Source organism: Dipodomys ordii, unplaced genomic scaffold (assembly GCF_000151885.1).
Source record: "Dipodomys ordii isolate 6190 unplaced genomic scaffold, Dord_2.0 Scaffold49, whole genome shotgun sequence".
Classification (NCBI taxonomy): domain Eukaryota; kingdom Metazoa; phylum Chordata; class Mammalia; order Rodentia; family Heteromyidae; genus Dipodomys; species Dipodomys ordii.
In genome coordinates this window covers 12,765,898-12,787,940 of record NW_012267265.1, presented here as the reverse complement: position 1 = coordinate 12,787,940, position 22,043 = coordinate 12,765,898, and the positions used below count along the sequence as shown (strand labels likewise).

Genomic DNA, 22,043 nt, shown 5'->3' with positions numbered 1-22,043 from the left:
CAGTTCACATTGTAATATAAACATAATTGATAATATAGAACTGAGTGACAGCTTTTCAGCCTCAACTGAACTGAATGCATGTACCAGAATTTAAAATTTTTGTCTATGATTTTTAATTGCCCTCCTCCCCCTTTTTTTAACTATGCTTAAGCAGAATTGCATGTAATAAATATATGAATAAGACGAGATTACTGTTGTCACCTTTTTAAAACTTCAAGGACTTCTCTTACATACAATAAATCCAAATCTCTGGAGGTAAAGAAGTGAAGCTCTGTTTGCCTTTTTGTTACAGTGAATGCTTTCTTTGATGTAGTTATGTCAGTTTACTTACCAGGTATTTATTGAGTGTTCACCTAGTGCCAATAGTATGCTAAGTAGAAAGGAAGGCCAAAGTCTTAGAGTCTCGCATGTTGTTTGTTTTCTAGAGATGGATGAGAAACACTAATGTTAGTAATATAGGGACACGGTAATTTCAACTCTTAAGGCATATTAAAGTATTAGAAATAAGCTAGGCTTTTCTTGGTTTCTCTGTTTTCTTCTTCTTTTTTAAAATCACTATCTTTTTTCAGACAGGCTAGACAGCCTGTATTCAAACATGAGTTCACTAAGTAGATATGTGACCAGTGGCAAGTTACTTATACTTTTTATTTCTCACTTTGTATGAGAATAAGAGATATATTAGTAGAAAATAAGTGAGGCTGTTTTTGTGACGATTATGTTAAACTTTTAAGTACATAAGACAGTGCCACTATTTAGAGTCAATAAAACTAATTCATCTTTTTAATTTAATTTTTATTGTTATTATAAAGGTGATATTTGCCGAGCGCTGGTGGCTCACGCCTGTAATCCTAGCTACTCAGGAGGCTGAGATCTGAGGATTGTGGTTCAAAGCCAGCCCAGGCAGGAGAGACCGTGAGACTCCTTTCTCCAATAAACCACCAGAAAACCGGAAGTGGCGCTGTAGCTCAAGTGGTAGAGCGCTCACCTTGAGCTGAAGAGCTGAGGGACAGCGCCCAGGCCCAGAGTTTAAGCCCCATGACCGACCAAAAAAAAAAAAAAGTGATATTTAAAGGGGTTACAGTTACATCAGGTAAAAAGTACATTTCTTTTTGAACATTATAACCTCTTCCCTTGCTCTCTCCCAGCTTTCCTCTCCTCTTCCTACCCACAAATTGTATAGTTCATTTACACATAGTATCTAGTAAATACCAGTGAAAAAATAACACTTTAAGAATTTTTCCCATTAAAATTTTTCCCCAAGTAAAAGTATGTAAATATGAAATATGCCCACATAGAATCAGACATATGCTTGAATTCAGTTACCCAGTACAAAACACTTTTTTTGTGTGTGAGAATACCATACAGAGGAGTTACAATTACATGGGCAAGATAACGAGTACATTTCTTATCAAGCATTGTGCCTCCTCTTTGTTTTGTTTCCCCTTACCATCCCTCCTATCCTACCCCCACCCCCCCACCAAAGTTGTAAAGTTTGTTTTTCAACATAACGACTTGTACATCTCATTGTTGCAATGGGTCCTCCTGTATCCCTAGTTAAACGGTTTGTTTTTCCCATCCCCTCCACAAATTGTACCAACATCAAATACAGTGAAAGCATGGGCTATACCGTGGAGGAGGGACATACAAAGCAACATAGAAATCATCTTATAAATATATTAGAAACAATTGCATGAAAGGAAAAAAAAACATTTGAATACACTTATCTTGGAGTTCATTCTCCTAACAAAACACTTTTTGTCTCCATGGTGTTAAACTGAGAAAAAAAATAACTTAAGATGATCTTAATTTTATTCTACTTTCTGCCTTATGAAGTATTTCAAGTATACATTATTATCTTAGCCAATTAGTTCATAATGAAGCTTGATTTATTTTCTGACAACTTTACGTAATCTCAAATATTGATATAAAAATGAGCAAATTCTGCCAATACAATTAATTGTATATCTAGAGATTTCTCTATTTTCCCTTTTCTTTTTTTTTTCATTTTATTTCATTTTATTTTTTTTTGTGAACATACTGTACAGAGGGGTTACAATTACATGGGCAGGATAATGCGTGCATTTCTTTCTTTTTTTTTTTTTTTTTGTCGGTCGTGGGGCTTGAACTCTGGGCCTGGGCGCTGTCCCTCAGCTCTTCAGTTCAAGGCGAGTGCTCTACCACTTGAGCTACAGAGCCACTTCCGGTTTTCTGGTGGTTTATTGGAGATAGGAGTCTCACGGTCTCTCCTGCCTGGGCTGGCTTTGAACCGAAATCCTCAGATCTCAGCCTCCTGAGTAGCTAGGATTACAGGCGTGAGCCACCAGCGCCCTGCAATGCGTACATTTCTTATCAAGCATTACAGCCTTCTCCTTTGTTTACCCTTCACATCCCTTCCCAGCCTCCCTGCTATTTTCCCTTTTCTGAAAGTCAGAGTATTCAATTTAGTTTCAGGGTTTCTTTTCAAAATATTTTTTATTATATTTAAGTAGTTGTATGAGTTGCCATTTAACAAAAGTGTTTAAGAATAGAATGTATCTTAATTGATGTCACCCTTTTCAACATTCCTCTTTTTTTTTTTTTTGGTCGGTCGTGGGGCCTGAACTCTGGGCCTAAGCACTGTCCCTCAGCTCTTCAGCTCAAGGCTAGCGTTCTACCACTTGAGCCATAGCACCACTTCCAGCTTTTTCTGCTTATGTGGCACTGAGAAATCGAGCCCAGGGCCTCATACATACAAGGCAAGCGCTCTACCACTGAGCTACCTCCCAAGTCCCCTTTCAACATTCTTATCCTTCATTGTCCCAAATAATTTTTTTCAGTTCTAAATTTATGTGAATGACTTTCATGTAACACAGTTTCTCTGTTCCTACTCTCAGACTCTCAAGTTTTGCTACCTGTAGCACCTAGGCAACCTCTTCATTTTATTTCTCTCCCATCAGTCTCTTTGGCTTTTCAATCTGCCATACCCTTTACTAATAGATTCAGTGACCTAAAATATTTTCTAAAATAAAACTACATCGCTCCTTTATATCCAGAGAGTCAGATACATACAGCCCTTAGTTTGCCTTCCTTCATCATTAGGCATCTGTGTTTTTTAAAATCACTCCTGTTATTAGTCTACTTCTAAGCATAGGTTGTTTTAGAATGGTGTTAGTGCTTTTTTTTGTCTTGTGTGTACACGTCGGGCTCATTTTTGTAGCCACACATTGTTTTTTTCTTTTTTGCTGGTATCAGGGATTGCACTCCAGGCCTTATACTTACTCAACTTGTTAGGCTGAGACTCCAACACACAAGTGCTAGTCCTGCTTTTATGCTGGTTGTTTTGGAAATAGAATTTTACAGGCTTTTCTGCTTGAGCTGCTTTGAGCTGTGCTTCTTTGGATCTCAGCCTTCTAAATATCTAGGGCTACAGGAATGAGCTACCTGCCCCCAGCTCACACTTCTGTTTTGATACTATGATTGTATTCTTCGTTCCCATCTTTCCCATTCCTTGTCTAAGCATGTGCTTCTCCTTTCAGGTTTAGCCCAGATTTCACTTCTTCCATGACTGCTTCTGATTAGTTGGTAACATATCTTTCCCCAAGCTACAGACTGCCTTTTACATTTCCTTATTAGTGATCCAAGGGCTTACTTGTACCACTCAAGTATTTCTATCTAAATTTTTAAACAATAAAGTATCTAATAGCATTGGTATGAAGTACGGTCTCAGTAAATGATCATTTTCTTGGTGGGTATTAAGGAAGGATGCTTTGTAAGTGATTTTTTACTCCTTAATGGCTTCCCTTTGGTTTTGTAGAGGCTGCAAGTCGGGCCATAGTCCAGTTCCTGGAGATTAATCAGAGTGAAGAAGCCAGTAGAGGCTGGATGCTTCTGACAACAATTAATTTGTTGGCGTCCTCTGGCCAGGTGAGCTCTTAGTTTCACATGTTACAACTCAAAGACTTCTACCTATATCTTCTCCTGAGGTTTTGATAGAGAGCTTATCACCATCTGCAAAGAAAATACTATGATCATCATTTGTTCCCTCAACTCTACTTGCAGGTTATTTCATGCTTTCACATCTCTGGAAGGAGCTTGCCTCTTCTTTACTTTATTCCTGAGGAAGTGTATGGCTCACAGTAGTGCTTTCCATTGTTATCATGTTGTACCACAACATGTTGTACCACACATCAGTATGATACTGTTTTTATGCTAAGTAAAATGATGGATGATTATAGCTGGAGGCAAAAGTAGCCTAGGAACTCCGGGTAAAAATTCTCGCTTAGAAAAACATCCCTGTTGTCACTACATTTGATTTTGGTACCTTGCATCTTGCATATACATTTATCTAATTTTGGGGAAGGAAAGGAGAATAACAAAATGCTGAAAGAAGGACACAGTATTACCAATTGCAACAATGATACAAGAAATGAACCTTAACAACTTGGTGGGGGGAGAAGCAGGGGAGGTAGGGGAGGGAAGGGTCAGTGGAAGAAAAACAAAACGGGGTAACAATGCCCAACAAGAAATGTACTCATGACCTTACTGATGTCACTATAACCTCTCTGTACAGCATCTTTACAAGAAAATGAAATTTAACAAAAAAAAGAAAAATGTCTACTCATCTAAGTTACTCAGCTAGTACGGAATAAGTAACATAAATTGAGTACTTATAAATATTTCTCGTTTTTATGAGAAATAGGGACCATTACCATATTTTAGGGTAGTAAGTACTATCTTCCCATCTAATTTATTGTACAAATGGCCTTCCCCTAAATCAGCTTTAAGTATTTGACCAATGGTGCTTCCCTCCATAACACCAGTGTTCCAAATGCCAACGGGGGAGCATCATGACTTCTCGGTCAGCCTGGGCTACATAGGGAGACTCTGTTTCTTAAAGGGGGAAGAAGGGTAACAATAGATCAGGAAAAACCTAATCACCTGAAACAATTCAAATGTTGTCAAATCATGCTGCTTTGGTTAATGGGAAGAGAAAGCCAGTAATTAACTGGAAAATGGTAACATTTAAAAAGCAAATTCAGTGTTATGCTTTGAGCTGCATTTTTTGCGTAAGTGCCATTTTCTGCTGGCAACAGCAAGATACAGAGATGACTAAAATATGATTCTGACTCAACAGGAGTATGGCAGAGATGAAATAGAGGAAGATAATACCACATAACAAAATAATAGGATATGTTTAATGCTAAGAAAATAGAGTATGAGGTTATACATTTTGAGGGTTAGGGTAAGAAGAAAGATGGTCAATTAAGGAATAAGGCTAAGCATTGGCTCAAGTCTGTAATCCCAGTAACTTCAGAGGCAGAGGTAGGAGGACACAGTTCAGAGACAGGCTGAGCAATAAATGTTAGCAAACTGTATCTCAAAGAAGAAGCTGGACACTGTAGCTAATGTCTGGGATCCCAGCTATTCGGGAAGTATAGATAGGAAGCTCACAATCCTAGGTTGCTCCACCCCCAGCAGAAGCACTAGACCCTATCTGAAAAATAACTAAAATCAAAAAGGGATGGAAATGTAATTCAAGTGACAAAGTACCTACCCAGAAAGTTCAAAACCTTGTGTTCAAACCCCAGTACCAGCAAAAAGCATTTTTAAAGAATGTTTGAGGCATAACAGATATTTAAACACTGTTGACTGTATGGTAACATGGGATACTGAGAAATACTAAGTCATAGTTGAGTAGTACAGAGAACTTAGAGGAAATGATGCTGGTATGCAGAGATGGGTCAGGTTGTAGATAGAAGGAAGGAATCTGTCATCCCTCATCCTTCCATGTATCTAATTTATCTGCTGGTGTTTAAACTCAGGGCTAAGCACTTCACTTGCTAGACAGGTGCTCTTATCATTTGAGCCATACCCCCAGCCTTTTATTCTTCAGTTATTTTTTTTAAGAGTTCTGTGGTTTTTTGTGTATGGTCAGGTCTGGACAGGACTGTGATTATCCTGTGTATGTTTCCCCATAGCTTGGATGATAAGCCTGTCTCACCACACCTAGATTATTGGTTGAGATGGAGATCTTACTGTTTGCCCAGGCTGGCCTTGAGCACTGACCTCCCAGTCTCCACTCATTAAAAACTGGAATAAGAAAAATGAAACACTATCCTTGGTCTTGACAGGACTTATTCTTATACTCTTTCTCCTCTCCATTGCTTTATTTTTATATTAGTTTAGACTTCATCTCTATGTTTTTTTAAAATTAATTTTCTAATTATTTTCACCCCCTGTTTATGTTTCTGATCTATACTACCATCAGCTAATTGAAATTCTGGTTCTATCACTTTTTTTTTGTAACATCTCACTGAGTAAAATATCAGTCAGACTATAAAATACCTTTCATATTTCTTAGCAATCTTGAAATATTTACTGATGGTTTGAATATTCGTTGAATATAAATATTGAGTATAAATATACTCAGCCTTCATTGAGTATAAATAGTGTATGGATTAGATAATGATCTCTTAAGTTAAAGCAAGGTACATACTTGATAAAGCTTAACTCCTTCCCTTTTAAAAAGGAGATTAGAGTATCTACCACATGAGTTGACTTGAGAAATACATGAGATAATGTACAGGAAAATATGGCCTTATATGTATTATGCAGTGAACACTTAATTAGCCATTATTGTTCTGGCTTTTTGGACACTGTTTCTCAAACATATTTTATCATATGATCTAGCTTCCTTTGTATCTCATTTTAATTCCTTACTATTTCTACTTCGTTCCTGTTAATGTTGATCATTCCTATTTCTAGTGGGCTTTATGTATTACCATTGTTAGTATTGAGAGATGAAGTAGTTATCATGACTGCTGATGTTAGTAGACGTTGGTCTTCTGAAGGGCAGTGTGTTTGATCTTCTTGACACCAGCTTTCTGCACACTGCCTGACAAGCCATTCAAGATGCACTAAACTTTTATGTCAAACTGCACCTTTAAAAAAAATTTCTTAGCAATCTTGAAATATTTACTGTAAGATAGTCTGAAATTTTTTCCTCTGAAATCTAGGGGAATCGTATAAAGATATATTTTATATTGGAAATAACGGTATCTCTCATTTGTTTTCCTGGCTCCCAAAATGAAAAGAACAAAGATAGGAATGCTACTAAAGCAAATGCTGTTCTACAGTTTAGTGCTTAGTATCACCTTCTGGTAATTATGTTATTATCTTATATAACTGCTTTATGTACCATTTCCATCTGTCTTATAATACAGAAATGTGACACCCAGGTAAATTAAGTAACTTATCCATGTTCATTCTAGTTGTGTTTTCCTCTGGATCCTAAAGTATATTTCTTTGAAACAAGCTGTCTATAGGTAAATAAATATTACACTAAATAATAAATATGAATTTAGTAAATAAGTTACTAAGTAATATTAACCAGTTTCAATATTTGACTAAAGCAAATTGGTCTGAACAGAAAATTGAATGTTTAGCATGGATTTTTGGGAGTTTTTTTTTGTTTGTTTGTTAGGGGTATTATTAGTAGGAGCAAACATTTTAAATAGACTGAAAGCAGGTAAAAGTAACTGCATTGTTTAAGTATACCTATTAGAGTTACACCTGTCTATCTATTCACATGTTCATTGTATTTTTCCAGAAAACTGTGGACTGCATGACGACGATGTCAGTGCCTTCCACCCTGGTTAAGTGTCTGTATTTGTTCTTTGACCTTCCCCATGTGCCTGAGGCAGGTGGAGGTGCACAGAATGAGCTGCCTCTAGCAGAGCGCAGAGGACTACTCCAGAAGGTTTTTGTACAGGTAGGGAAGATGCTGTTTGTTGCTTATCATGATACTAGACTTGCATGCATGTTTCATCCTTGTGGCCAAAGCTGATCTGAACTGACTCCTGCCTCAATTTCCCCAATGTAGGACATAGTACCAAACTTCATATTCCTTTTCTAATACTCTGTTTATTGTGAGTTTTTGCCTCATATAATATTTGGAAATGCAGCAATAATATTAAATAATCTTTTCAGGAATATTTGAGTGAGACACAAGCAGTTCTTCTTTGTCTGGACAGAGTCAGCTATCAAAAGTACATTGGATATATAATAACATTCTTTAAGTGAATGAATCAAGGACAAAATGTTGACAAGCTTATCATTATTACGTGGAATTTTTTTTATAGTATCATGAACTTCCATACTGAACTTATAAAGTTGCCTGTTTTTTTTTTTTTTTTTTGTTGTTGTTGTTGTTTTGGTCTGGTCATGGGCCTGAACTCTAGGTCTGGGCAATGTCTCTCAGCTCTTCAGCTCAAGGCTAGCGCTCTACCCTTTGGGCCCCGGCCCCCTTCTGGCTTTTTTTTTTCTGCTTATGTGGTGCTGAGGAATCGAACCCAGGGCCTCAGGCATGCAAGGCAAGCGCTCTACCACTGAGCCACCTTCCCAGCCCAAGTTGTTTGTTTTTATTGAGTTGCCCCTCCTCCCTTGCAAAGCTCCTCTACTGTTTTCACTGCTCTTCTAATAGCACTGCAGTGAACTGAGGATTCAGGGACTTTTGTGAGCCAGAGTGATACCCTTTCTGGGGAGAAAAATTTCAAGACAGGCAGCCTACAAACATTTAGGATATAACTTCTTCATGAAACCTATAATTTTTAGCTAAAAATGACAAATACTATATGATGACCTATCTAAAGTCATTGAACAGTTAGAACAAAAAAGTAGAATTCTGATTGCCAGGGCCTAAAGAGAAGTAGGAAAAGATAATTGTGCACTGAAGAGATGATAAATTGAATGATTAATTTTTTTCCCACAATCAAAGGGTAAAGAGTAACAACAATACCTTTGAATCTGGGTCTCTGGATTTATGTAACCTGAGGTATAGTACTACAGTACTGAAGACAGCAATATCTGCCTGAAGGATTTCTATGAGGTTTAAATGAGATAGTGCATAGATCTATGGCTCCCTGCTTAGCACATCACTGATATTAAATAAAAGGAACTTTGATATCTGTAAACCTAGCTACTCAGGAGGCTGAAGTCTTGAGGATTACAGTTTGAAGCCAGCCCGGGCACGAAGTCTGTGAGCCTATTATCTCCAATCAACCACCAAAAAGCAAGTAGAGTTGTGGCTCAAGTAATAGAAAGCTAATTTTGAGAAAAACAGGTTAAGGACAGCACCCAGGCCTTGACATGTGTGCACGTGTGTGCGTGTGTGTGTGCAAGCGTGCACGCGCACACACACACACACACACACACACACACACACAAAGCGTGGTGTGTCCAGGTGGGTAGGAAGCAAAAAGAGAAGATAGTGGATCTATACCTAAGAAGGTAGAAAGAGGGCAAGATGACAGTGACATGCTCAGCGCATGCTGTGAGTGCCTTTTCAGTAGGAGTAATGCTGTGAAGAGGTGTTACTACTAAAAGTATGGGGTTGAGGGACACTAGGAGTGTTTGAGAAAGGACAAGATTAGGAATGGCAAGATACTAACACAGCAAATACTGATTACTTCACTTTTTAGATAGAAAACAACTTGATAGCTTTTATCTTCCCCTAAATAATTATGTGAACAAATAGTATTAGAACTCAGGCTTATTAGACACTCAAATTAGATTGATTAGGAAAAACCATGAGAATAAGTGAAGGAATAAATACTGTAAGAATGAAAGCTGCTTGAAGATCTTGTTGAGTAATGTAGTGGATTAATTATTGATGATTGGACTAGAGGCTCATTTCAGGAAAGCCCTTCTGGAAAACCTTTGATGTATCAGGCAATGGAAGCTCTACTTAATACTAATAATGCCTAAGTAAGCAGAGCAAAGTTTTCTTTGAAAACTAAAAAGAAAAAAAAATCCCTATATTGGAAAACAGTGAATGCTGACTTAGAAATAATGTGGAGCATTGAACATTGCGACTAAAAGGAACTCAAAGTGTAATGTAAATTGAAATCCTACTTGATACTGGCAGAATCTGATGTCCTTGTCAGTGGTATACAACAGGTGAGCAGTAGTGAAGAGACACCCTCTTCCATCCCAGAGTGCATCACTTCCTTTGCTTCCTCCCTCATCCCAGGCTGCATATTACTTACATCATTTTGTCTAGGAAACCAACTGATACACCTGATTAAGTATTTTACAATAAATGGAATCTTCCAGCTTGTACTAGGTGGCAGATGGTTGATTGCCTGGGACCTTGTGTTGGTGCTGGGCATGTGCCGTCATTAGCATGACCCATTGTCCCTGCCACCTTGGTTAGATATTGTAACAGGGTCCTGTGTGTGGCAGTGCTTAGTGTTGAGGCAGAAGAGGAAGACAGGTAGACTTTTGCGTTTCTTACTCTATAATATGTAAAGGATTATACTAGATTGCTTGGAGGAATCTCTTTGCATGTAAAGATTAAGAAACAATTACCTTAGGATTCAAGGCATCATTAAATTGGTTTATTTGTGAACAGGGATTTGGATTGAGAGGAAAAACTTACTGTCTTGGGATTGGATTTCTGTGTTACAAATTAGAAAAACAGCATTTGTCCCTGTAATCGCATAAGGTGGTATCAGAAGCAACTGCAAATGTAATTGACTTTGCACCCGTCTGAGCACATAACTAACTCCTTGTGGTATACTTGACTATCTGTGCTCACATGTGGAAAAGGCAGACACGCTTTACCTATCAATGGACATTAGATGTCCAATAGTTTCTCTAGTGTTTATAGGTTAAGGGGGCCATATTTACTAATCATAAAAATATTTTACTGTTTTCCTGAATTCTTAATTTTTTTTCTTCCTGATACTTGCCAGCTATGAAGGAGGAAGCTTTTGTATCTAAGCAAGCTTTTACCAAAAATAGAAATGGAGGACCTACTTTCTCATACTGACTGTGATATTTTTAATACCTCTTTTTCTGTTTAGCAGTTTTTCTACTAATATTGAAATGTTACAATTTCTTGAATAGTTTTCTTTTGAGAGTAAAATGATTTCATAGTTACTTTGTGTTTTAAAAATATTTAGATGAGAATATTTATCTAGCATAGAGAATAGTTAACTTTTTCTGACACTAAAATTAAAAGGAAAAATCCATTGAAAGTAGAATATCATTGTTGAATTCCCAGATAGTAGACTCTTAATACTGGGAGAATTTGTGTAGTGTATGTTTTGCAAATTATAGTTAAATATTAAGTTTTTATTCAAGATTTGAAGAAGGTTTAAGTCTTTTAAAGACAGGCTTCAGAAGGTTTTTGGTAACTGGATATAAATGAAAGATCCTTGCAAATTAGGTTTATTTATATTAATCATATATCTCCTTTTACTTGTATGCAAAATTAAAACAATTAAAAATATCTTTACAAGATCTATTTTAAATTTCTTCCCATAGATTGTTTTTTTAAAGAAGAATAATACATTTTTACCTGTGCATAGTAAGAACTAAATTAGAAAAATAAAATGCTAACTATGAAAGGTATTGCTGCTATATTCCTGTTTCAATCCACAGTCTACAAAATTATTACAGTGAAGAAAAGACAGAAAAAAATTTTTTTTGGGGGGCGTCCAGTCGTGGGGCCTGAACTCTGGGCCTGGGCGCTGTCCCTTAGCTCTTCAGCTCAAGGCTATCACTCTACCACTTGAGCCACAGCACCACTTCCGGCTTTTTTCTTTTTGCTTATGTGGTGCTGAGGAATCGAACCCAGGGCCTCATGCATGCAAGGCATGCGCTCTACCACTGAGCCATCTTCCCAGCCCCCAAAAATATATTTTTTTTAATAAGCCAGCTTAAGTAGGATGGGTTCAATGATTCAGCATAACACATCTAAATTATAGATGTCTTTAAAATGGTTGCCTATAAGCCCAACTCATTGTGGTTTCAATAACGTTGCTCAGTGTTTACCAGGAACTTTTGAATGGCATTTAGGACTTACCCTTTTTTGTCTCTTCCCTTTCCTCTACCATTTATTTTCTCTCTCTCTCTTTTTCTTAAGATTTTAGTGAAGCTTTGCAGTTTTGTTTCTCCGGCAGAGGAGCTGGCTCAGAAAGATGATCTCCAGCTTTTATTTAGTGCAATAACCTCCTGGTGCCCTCCCTACAACCTTCCTTGGAGGAAGAGCGCAGGAGAAGTCCTGATGACCATATCCCGGCATGGGCTTAGTGTCAATGTAGTGAAGTATATTCATGGTGAGTTACTCTTCACACGGTCATCTTATATGGTCTCACTCTCTCCCACTTTTCTTCATTTGATGACAGATTTACAACTGTCTCTTAGTCTTTAAATGAAAAAGTAGATTTTCCAGGCAAAAAAGTATTTATTTGTGGAACATTTCAAATATGAAAAATTCTCATGAGTTCTGAATGATTGGTATTTACAACAGGTAAAATTTGTTGTTAGTTACCATTTAGTAAGTTCTGTGTTATAGCTTCTTCTCTTTTGCTGAAAAACAAGGCATTCAATTTTTAAGTGCTATACTTAACAGTTGTAATTTGAAATGTTGTATTTACCAGTCATTCTGAACATAATCATAAATGGCTGTATGTAGTACTATCTTTAACCCAGAAGAGATAGGATTAGGTAGATTCTCCATCAATATTAAAGAGATATTATCTGTCTCTTAAGTTCATATATAATAGTGTACTCTTCTTCCAGACCTTTATTTAGGAGAAAATTGCTGTAGCATTGTAAGTATTTTATTTATTTTACATGCGTACATACATATATAACATGGATGCTAACTTTCCTCGGTTTATATAAATAATTATTTCAAAATAATAGAACTCTTTGTTGACTTACAGTGATTAAATGGTGTAAGTTAAGCCTAATGTATAATAAACTCAGTATTTCTTTCTGTTCCTGTCATCACCTTAAACTGTTTAAAGTAGTATAATCAGGTATATATGTGATTTTCAAAACTATTTTCCAAGCTGAGAAGTTGGCTCAGTGGTAAAGTGCTTGCCTTGTATTCATGAGGCCCTGGGTTTGATTCCTCAGCACAACATGAGCAGAAAAAGCCAGAAGTGGTGCTGTGGCTCAAGTGGTGGAGCACTAGCCTTGAGCTGAAGAGCTGAGGGAATGTGCTCAGGCCCCACTACTGACAAAAACAAAAAACAAAAATCCCGTATTTTCCAAAATATATAAGTATCTCTTTGGTCTTCTTTTACTTGATTTTAGTTACACCAAATAAGGAGGTTTGATTCAGAAACTTCTTAAAGTTCATCCTATTACTATGTCAAAATAAAGGCTAAAGAAGGAAAAATTGGAACTGACATCAATGTAAGAGGAAAAAATTATTTAAAAAAAGGACTGTTTTCAACATGTTCCTCTATTATCCTTTACTACTTAGAGGTCAGGTTCTTTGAATCATATTTAAATCTTATATTTACTTTCAGACTGTGTAACATTTATTACATTAAAACTTAATGTTGAGCCAGGTACCTGGTGCTCACATCTGTAATTCTGACTACTCAGAAGACTGATGTCTGGGGATTAAAGTTCAAAGCCAGCCCCTGCAGGAAAGTCTGTCATGAGATTCTTCTTTCCAGTTACTACCAAAAAAACCAGAAGTGGAGCTGTGGCTCAAGTGATACAGGACTAACCTTGAGAGGGGGGGGGGGAAAAAACCCTCAGGACAGCACTCAGGCCCTGAGTTCTGAGTTCAAGCACCAGGACTGGCACAAACACCATTAAACACCAGTTAAGAATGAAGGACATTTTCTTAAGCAGCAGATATAAATAAATAGTAACTACTTATTCCATTATTTATTCCTACAGAAAAAGAATGTTTATCTACATGTGTTCAGAATATGCAGCAGTCAGATGACCTGTCTCCCTTAGAAATTGTTGAAATGTTTGCTGGGCTTTCTTGTTTCCTCAAAGATTCCAGTGATGTTTCCCAAACTCTCTTAGATGATTTTCGGATATGGCAAGGATATAATTTTCTTTGTGATCTTTTGCTTAGGTAAGTACCAGAATTATGTTTGAAGTGTCTTCTAAGGTGTTTGGTTTTTTTTTCTATCAAAGGGAACAATGTGTTTAGGGATTATAGAAAGGATTCGCTCACACATTTATTTCTTTATTTTAACATTTTTTTTATTGTAGAAATACTGTATACAGGGATTACAGTTACATGAGTAAGGTAACGAGTACATTTCCTATCGAGCATTGTTACCTCCTCCTTTGTTTTTCCCCTATCATCTATCTATTCTCTCCCCATCTCCCCAACACCCCTCTTCTCCCCCTCAGTTGTAAAATTCACTTTCAACATAGTGCCTTGTACATTTCATTGTTAAAGTGGGTCAACCTCTATCCTTATTTAAGCATTTTGTTTTTCCCTTCTCCCCAAATTAGAACACTGTATATATTAGAATACTGGAATCAAATACAGTGACAACAAGGGGGGTATAGCATGGGGGAAGAACATATAAAAGAAACAAACAAAAAAAATCACATAGTACATTTTAAATACATTAAAAACAATAGCAAGAAAGAAAAAAAAACACTTGTGTCCCTAATTTGGGGTTCATTTCACTTAACATCATTATAAGGTCCTACGTACATAGCTTTTGACCTTTTCTGCTTGTCCTAGTCTTACACTAGTTATTGCAAATAAGGGAAACCATGGGAAACTATGTTTCTTTGGGTCTGGCTTACTTTGCTTAATATTTTTTCATAGTCTTTCCATTTCCTAACAAATGGGGCGATTCCATTCTTTCTGATGGGGGCATAGAATTCCATTGTGTGTGTGTGTGTGTGTGTGTGTGTGTGTGTGTGTGTGTGTGAACAAATGGGGCGATTCCATTCTTTCTGATGGGGGCATAGAATTCCTGTGTGTGTGTGTGTGTGTGTGTGTGTGTGTGTATAAAAATCACATTTTCTTTTTTCTTTTTTAATTTAATTTAATTTTATTTGTGAACATACTGTACAGAGGGGTTACAATTACATGGGTGGGATAATGCATACATTTCTTACAAAGAATTGCAGCCTCCTCCTTTGTTTACCCTTCACATCCCTTCCCAGCCTCTCTTCTCCCCCCCAATCCCAATCCTTCTCCTCCCCCCCCATTGTAAAGCTCGTTTTGGGCATGACAACTTGTACTTCTCAAAAAATCACATTTTTTGATCCATTCATCTACTGAGGGGCATCTGGGTTGGTTCCATATCTTAGCTATGGTGAATAATGCTATGATAAACATAATTGTGCTGGTAGCTTTAGTACAGCCTTGTTTGTGATCGGTTGGATAAATGCCCAAAAGTTGGATTGCTGGGCCATAGGGGAGCACTATGGGGAGTCTTTTGAGGAACCTCCATACTGCTTTCCAAAGTGGTTGAACAAGTTTACACTCTCACCAACAATGCAGTAGGGTTCCCTTTTGGCCACATTCCCTCCAGCATCTGTTATTAGATTTCCTGATTATAGCCATTCTAACTGGGCACTCACACATTTATTTAATGTATGCAATATGCTGTGATGTCCTCTTTGCTTTGCTGTCCTTTTTGTGCATATTCTATCAACAAAGTAGAAAGCTGTAGTCTAGAATAAAATGGTCAAGTAGAAAGGTTAGATATTAGTAACACTGCTCTTGTTTAGTAACTGCTGGACAAGAGGTTACATGAATTTACTATCATTATCCTGAAGTGTTAATAAATATTTGTGTTTATTTATATTTTTGGTTTTCTTTATTTATAGTACTTATAATACTTTTATTAATAAAGTTAATAGCAAGAACAGTTATTTAAATTGAGTGAGACCTTTGACATTGATATAAAAACAATCAGTTTTTCCAAAAGGTTTTATTTACCTTGCTTTTCCATTTTATATGCTAGTTATTTTTTTGTGCTTGTTTCCTAAGTTGATGAAATTAGCTGTTCATGTTACTACTGGAGGGCTAGTTTGTGCCACAGTATCAGAATGCAGGTTGACCATGCTATAACCCATTTTCACTGTATTTGATTCTGGTGCCCTGCATCTTGTATATACAATTTTCTAATTTGGGGAGGGGAAGGGAAATAACAAAATGCCTAAATAAGGATGCAGTTTGACCCATTGTAACAGTGAGATGTACAAAATACTATGTTGAAAATGAACTTTACAACTTTGGGTATGGGGGGTGGAGAAGTCAGGGAGCTGGGGAGGGAAGGGATGGAGGGAGGGACGGGATGGTAGGGGGTAAAACAAAGGAGGAGGTAGGAAATGTACATATTACAATTACCTTACTCATGTAACTGTATCCCCTCTGTACAGTATCTTTACAATAAAAAAATACAAAAATGAATGCAGATTGATAAGATATTATATAATACCTCAAAGTGATTAATATTCAGTCCTGATACTTAACTGTAGTTATTGATCCTAATTGTATAATGATTACCTATAGTTATTGATTCTAAATGTAGACAGAGTTTCATGTATATCAGTGCTCTTGTCTTCTGTTCCCTGTCCTTCCTTCTTCCTGCCAAAGCTGTGGTTGCTTCTTGATGGGCATTTGTGTGTGTGTGTGTGTGTGTGTGTGTGTGTGTGTGTGTGTGTGTGTGTGTGTGTGTGTGTGTTTGTATATCTGTGTTTGTGTGTTTGCACATGCCCCAGAAGTGGGGCTTGAACTCAGGGCCTTGTACTTGGCTTTTTTTGTTTGAGCCTGGTGCTCTACCATTTGAGCCATATCTTTCTTTCTCTGTGGTTCCTTGAGAAGAGCTTATATTAACGTTGAGGCTTACATGGATAACTAAAAAGTAAGAATAAAGAAGGCTACCCAGTTATGTCCGTGAGTTGATAAAAATTTTTATAGAAACTAAAGTTTTCACATTGAAAGACAAGTTAAAAAGATATTAGGATTTTGTTTGTTTGTTTGTTTTTGGTTGACCATGGAGCCTATCTCTGGGCCTGGGCTCTGTCCTACAGCTCTTCAGCTCAAGGTTATTGTTCTACCATTTGAGCCACAGTGCCACTTTCGGCTTTTTCTGCTTATGTGGTGCTGAGAAATTGAACCCAGGGCCTCAGCATGCAAGGCAAGTACTCTACCACTGAGCCACCTTCCCAGCCCAAAAATACATTAAGATTTTAAAAGTGGATATTATGGGATTGAGCATTTAGATTTCTTCCAGCATTTTTTATTATCATTAAAGCCAGACTCAAAAGGTAATTCCTACATGACTCCAAACAGTGTTCTTTCAAAAGGAATTAAGACTATTAAAAAAATTTCTTTAGGTACCCAAAACCTATCTAACAATATTACCTGGATAAATTAATGCAATGCAGGTAAAATTCTTAGAACTCTGCGCAGAGTTTATTTTGAAACATCACTTACAGAGAAAATGTCTTAGGATGGAGTATTCAAGAGGTTTGGGTTTTAATCAGGTAAAATGTATATAAGTTTAGAGCTTTAGAGAATTTGAGAAAAAATATTTAATCTAATTCTTTTATCATAATAAAGCTTTCTATCAAAGATCAGTGGTTATCTAAAGTAACATTATTAGTGACAAAATTAGCATCTGAATTATATCAATATCTTCTGATTGTTGATGATTTTCTTCCAAATATGCTATAATGTGTTACAATAAAACATGTATATGTTTTAACCATAGGAAAAATTGTAATAATCTTTCTAAGAACTGGATGTTTATTTACTGATTCTAAAATTGAAAAATATTTTCTGCATTAAGTTGAAAACTATAACAAAAAAAAGTTTGCTTAATTGTACTTTTTCTAGATTGGAACAAGCAAAAGAGGCAGAATCCAAAGATGCCTTGAAAGATCTAGTTCATCTGATAACTTCCCTAACAACATATGGGGTCAGTGAACTCAAGCCAGCTGGTATTACCACAGGGGCACCTTTTTTATTGCCTGGATTTGCAGTCCCTCAGCCCGCAGGCAAAGGTGAGTTTTAACCTCATCTCCACATCCTCTCCTAGCTACACAGAGAAATGGAGAAGGCTGCTTTATGGTAGACAATTCATCCTTGCACGTGTTTATTAATCTGCTTCATCTTTAATAAATGATATCACTTGAAACCAAATAGTGACCAAATTTCAGAAAATTTGTATTTTCTCATATTATCCTAAATCTAGCTCTTACCTTAACTAATTTGTCACTTCTTTTGTCACATTTAGTTAGGCCTTACATTTGTATATCTAGAAGTTTGTCTAAACTTGGTTTACGGTAAAGCTACAGCTAATACAAAGGTAGGAAGAAGCATATTGAAGGAGTGGGTGAAATACAGTCATAATGTGTGTGTGTGTGTAAAATGGAACTAGGAAAATTGAGGTGATGGGTGGGATTGGGAGAAATGGGGGAGAACTATGAGAAGGATGACATTGATCCAACATACATTGGACTCATAAGCTAACATGTTGAATTGAAAACCCTTTATACAGCTACTTAAAAATATCTTAAAAAGAACAAACTTATTGTTGACAAATAATTAAAAATGAACTAATCTCTGATATTTGCCAAACATTGAATAAATTAGTGTTAAAAATGAAATAATATATAAGTTGAAGATGGAAAAACATCTTTATGTTTTTCATAACTATTTGCAACAAGATTTCTGAACAACCTTCTAGCCCATTGTGCGTTTTTCTGAGTTCTATATTTACATTATATCTAAAACTTCAGCTTGTTCTGTAAGGACCTGGGTTAATTTTTTTGGTCAGTCTTGTGAATGCTTTATTCTTGTAATAGTTTTGGACCAGGGGACATTTTTAGAGATAAAAACTTATTTACATTTTCCTCAAATACAACTTTCTGTGTTAACTTCTCAATAATGATTATTATTAGTGTCATGAATCATGTGTAATTTTTTTCTAATTGATACATTTGAGAGTCATTTAAAAATATACTTAGTAACTGGTCTTTAGTTGCCTTGACAAATGTTTATGTAAAAAATTGCAAGTTTTAGCCTCCACACAGAATAAACTTCTGAACTAACACTTAAGAAAATTACGGTGTTGTATAAATGTGAAGAGAAAAAGGAAACTTAGAGAACTTCTTTCCCTCCTAATGCTCTGTTTTCATTTTTGCTGCTCTTGAGCTTATTACTACAGCCTCCAAGTCTTCCATTCAGGGTCAATCTTACTATATTCAAATGAAGAAGACCTATCTCCACTCAGAAACTAGATGTACACAATACACTTTAATTCTTTCTAAAGCAATTGATTTCCAACATATGTTATATACTTGAGTTGAAATATTCATGATGATACATGAGGGGTTTAATCAATATGTTTGTGTGTGTGTGTGTGTGTGTGTGTTTGTATGTGTGTGCATGCACATATGCGTGTAGGTCGTAGGGCTTGAATTTAGGGCCTGGATGCTGTCCTTGAGTCTCTTTAGCTCAAGGCTAGTGCTCTACCACTTGTGCCACAGCCCCATTTCTAGCTTTTTTAGTAGTTTATTGGAGATAAGAGTCTCACAGACTTTCCTTTTTAGGCCAACTTTGAACTGTAATCCTCAGATCCCAGCCTCCTGAATAGCAAGGATTACATGCATGAACCATCAGCGCCTGGCAATCATAGGTTTTAATTGAATGTTTTGTACCTGTTGAAGAAAAATAAGATCTTTAACCAGGCTATATATTCTTATTAAATAGTTGATGTTGAAAGTTGTGTTTAAGCAGATTTGTTTTCCATGACTAAAATATCACATAGCACCTACTTTTGTGTTCTTGTTTTCTGTTGCAGGTCACAGTGTGAGAAACATCCAGGCCTTTGCAGTTCTTCAGAATGCATTTTTGAAAGCAAAAACCAACTTCCTTGCCCAGATCATTCTTGATGCTATCACAAATATTTACATGGCAGACAATGCTAATTATTTCATCCTAGAATCACAACACACATTGTCACAGTTTGCAGAGAAGATTTCTAAACTCCCCGAAGTACAAAACAAATACTTTGAGATGCTGGAGTTTGTTGTTTTTAGCTTAAATTATATTCCGTGTAAAGAACTTATTAGTGTTAGTATCCTCTTAAAATCTAGCTCTTCTTACCACTGTAGCATTGTTGCAATGAAGACACTTCTTAAGTTCACAAGACATGACTATGTATTTAAGGATGTATTTAGGGAAGTGGGTCTTCTTGAGGTCATGGTAACCCTTTTACATAAATATGCTGCCCTGTTGAAGGACCCAGCTCAGGCACTGAATGAACAAGGTAAAGTATTTGCCCTGGTCCTGTTTTCACTTGACAAGGGAGGTTGGGAAGACTTTTTCTTGTTGTGCTTCTCCTTGGATTATTGATTTTAATAACTTCCTGATATATGATTGGGAATTTCTAGTGAATATTTACCAAAGTTTTCCCCTCTAGCCCAAGAGGCTGGATAAAGGGAACCTAGAAATACGTTATTGTAGTAAAGACAATTTAAGTTAGGGTAAAAGGTGAGGTAAAACATGTATAAACTATATTACATTATGAGGAACTATTACTGTTATAAGAGAATTTTTGCAACATTCTGGAAATAATTGCAATTATGTATTATAGTTACATGTGTAAGTACCTCTAAATCTTTTAATAAATTACACAGGCAAAATATTTATTGATATTAGCACAAATGTATTATTAGGTACCTTTGTGGAAAATCTGATAAAGGTATAGTAAGTAGTATCTGGCATTAAATAAATCTGCTGTTAAATATGAGTGAATAAAATTTGAGTAGTTTATACTATTTGTAGGCTTCTTTGTCATTGGACATGAAGATGTAGCCTTCTGCTGTTGACTTTCCTTAGAAGGATAGATTTAGACCCCTCTGTACAGTATGTTCACAAAAAAAATAAAATAAAAAAAGAAGGATAGATTTAGCTTGCCTTCTTCATTTTCAGTATTTCTTAAATGCCTTTATAGCCACACCAAAATAAAGTCTATTGACATTGATTTGACTTTGAGTTTTGACATTGACTTAGCGCAGATGTTAGAACTGTGTATCATTTTAAAGGTTGTATTATAGCCATTGTAGTCGTGCTGAATGTGAATTCTAAGTATTAAAGGGAATTAAGAAAGTAAAACTGACTCTAAAAAATGAGCTTACCACTTTGATAATTTGGAACTTCTTTTCTAGGAGACTCAAGAAATAACAGTTCAGTTGAAGACCAAAAGCATCTGGCTCTTTTGGTCATGGAGACCTTGACAGTGCTTCTCCAAGGATCAAACACAAATGCAGGTAGTTAGAAAAGCCACTGCAAATGCTTTGTGAAGAGACTTCCTCTGGTTACACTTCTGTAGTTCTTCTGAAATGATTGTGTTCCATGCAGGAGGGACTGTTGACTCAATGATTGTACAGTCATGTCCCTACAATACTATGATAGCAATATATATGAAGCATTGTTACTGTTTTCAATTTTTTTATTACTTTTGATTATATCCCTTGTGTTTAAAGTAGTCCTTTTGTAACTAATTTTTTACTTATATAATGAATTCTTATTCAAGTAATTGGCTTAATTCAAGTAATTGGCTTAAGTTTTCTTCACTGATCCACTGAGTGACTGAGTTTTTCAAAAAATGCACATTAAAACTATTTTAATGTTATAATCATAAGGAAATATCAAAAAAATGATTATGGGGTTCCAGGCTTGGGTCAGTTGGTAGAGCACCAGCGAATGAGCAAAATGGCAAGCACTAAGCTGAGTCCCATTCTTGCAACAAAGAAGAAAAAGAGGAAAAGAAATTAAAGACAGATTCTGTAGTAAAAATTGAGTCTTTTCAAATAAAATACTTCACTAGATATTTTGTTTTACTTTTGGTCTCAGATTTTCTTCAATCCTTTTCTTCCTGCAGTTAGCAGAAGTCCAACTATATTTTTTGTTGTAGGTTGTGGTTTGAACTCAGGGCCTGGGCACTGTCTCTGAGCTCTTTTGCCCAAGGCTAACACTCTACCACTTTGAAACGTAATGCCACTTAGATTTTCTGGTGGCTAATTGGAGATGAGAGTCTCGTGGACTTTCTTGTACAGGCTGGCTTTAAACCTCAGTCTTCAGATCTCAGCCTCCTCAGTAGCTAGCCACTTGGACTCAGCATCCAACTATATTGATAAAGTATCATAGTTCCTTTTAAAAATGATTACTTAAAATTTTAATAACACTCTCAAGCCATTAGGTCAATACATCTTGAGACGAATAAATGTGGGAAATCTAAGCGCAGGTAAGT

General features: G+C 36.3%; 1 protein-coding gene across 1 annotated transcript in view; it reads left to right on the top strand.

Moving 5' to 3' along the window:
• Wdfy3 (WD repeat and FYVE domain containing 3) overlaps positions 1–22,043 on the top strand; it is a 240,963-nt gene that overhangs the window by 87,308 nt on the left and 131,612 nt on the right. Inside the window, exons 4-10 of the mRNA XM_013020113.1 lie at positions 3,794–3,903; positions 7,589–7,750; positions 11,909–12,101; positions 13,690–13,876; positions 17,621–17,787; positions 19,590–20,057; positions 20,959–21,060. Coding sequence (XP_012875567.1) covers positions 3,794–3,903; positions 7,589–7,750; positions 11,909–12,101; positions 13,690–13,876; positions 17,621–17,787; positions 19,590–20,057; positions 20,959–21,060 — 1,389 coding nt within the window. The remainder of the gene's footprint in view (positions 1–3,793; positions 3,904–7,588; positions 7,751–11,908; positions 12,102–13,689; positions 13,877–17,620; positions 17,788–19,589; positions 20,058–20,958; positions 21,061–22,043) is intronic.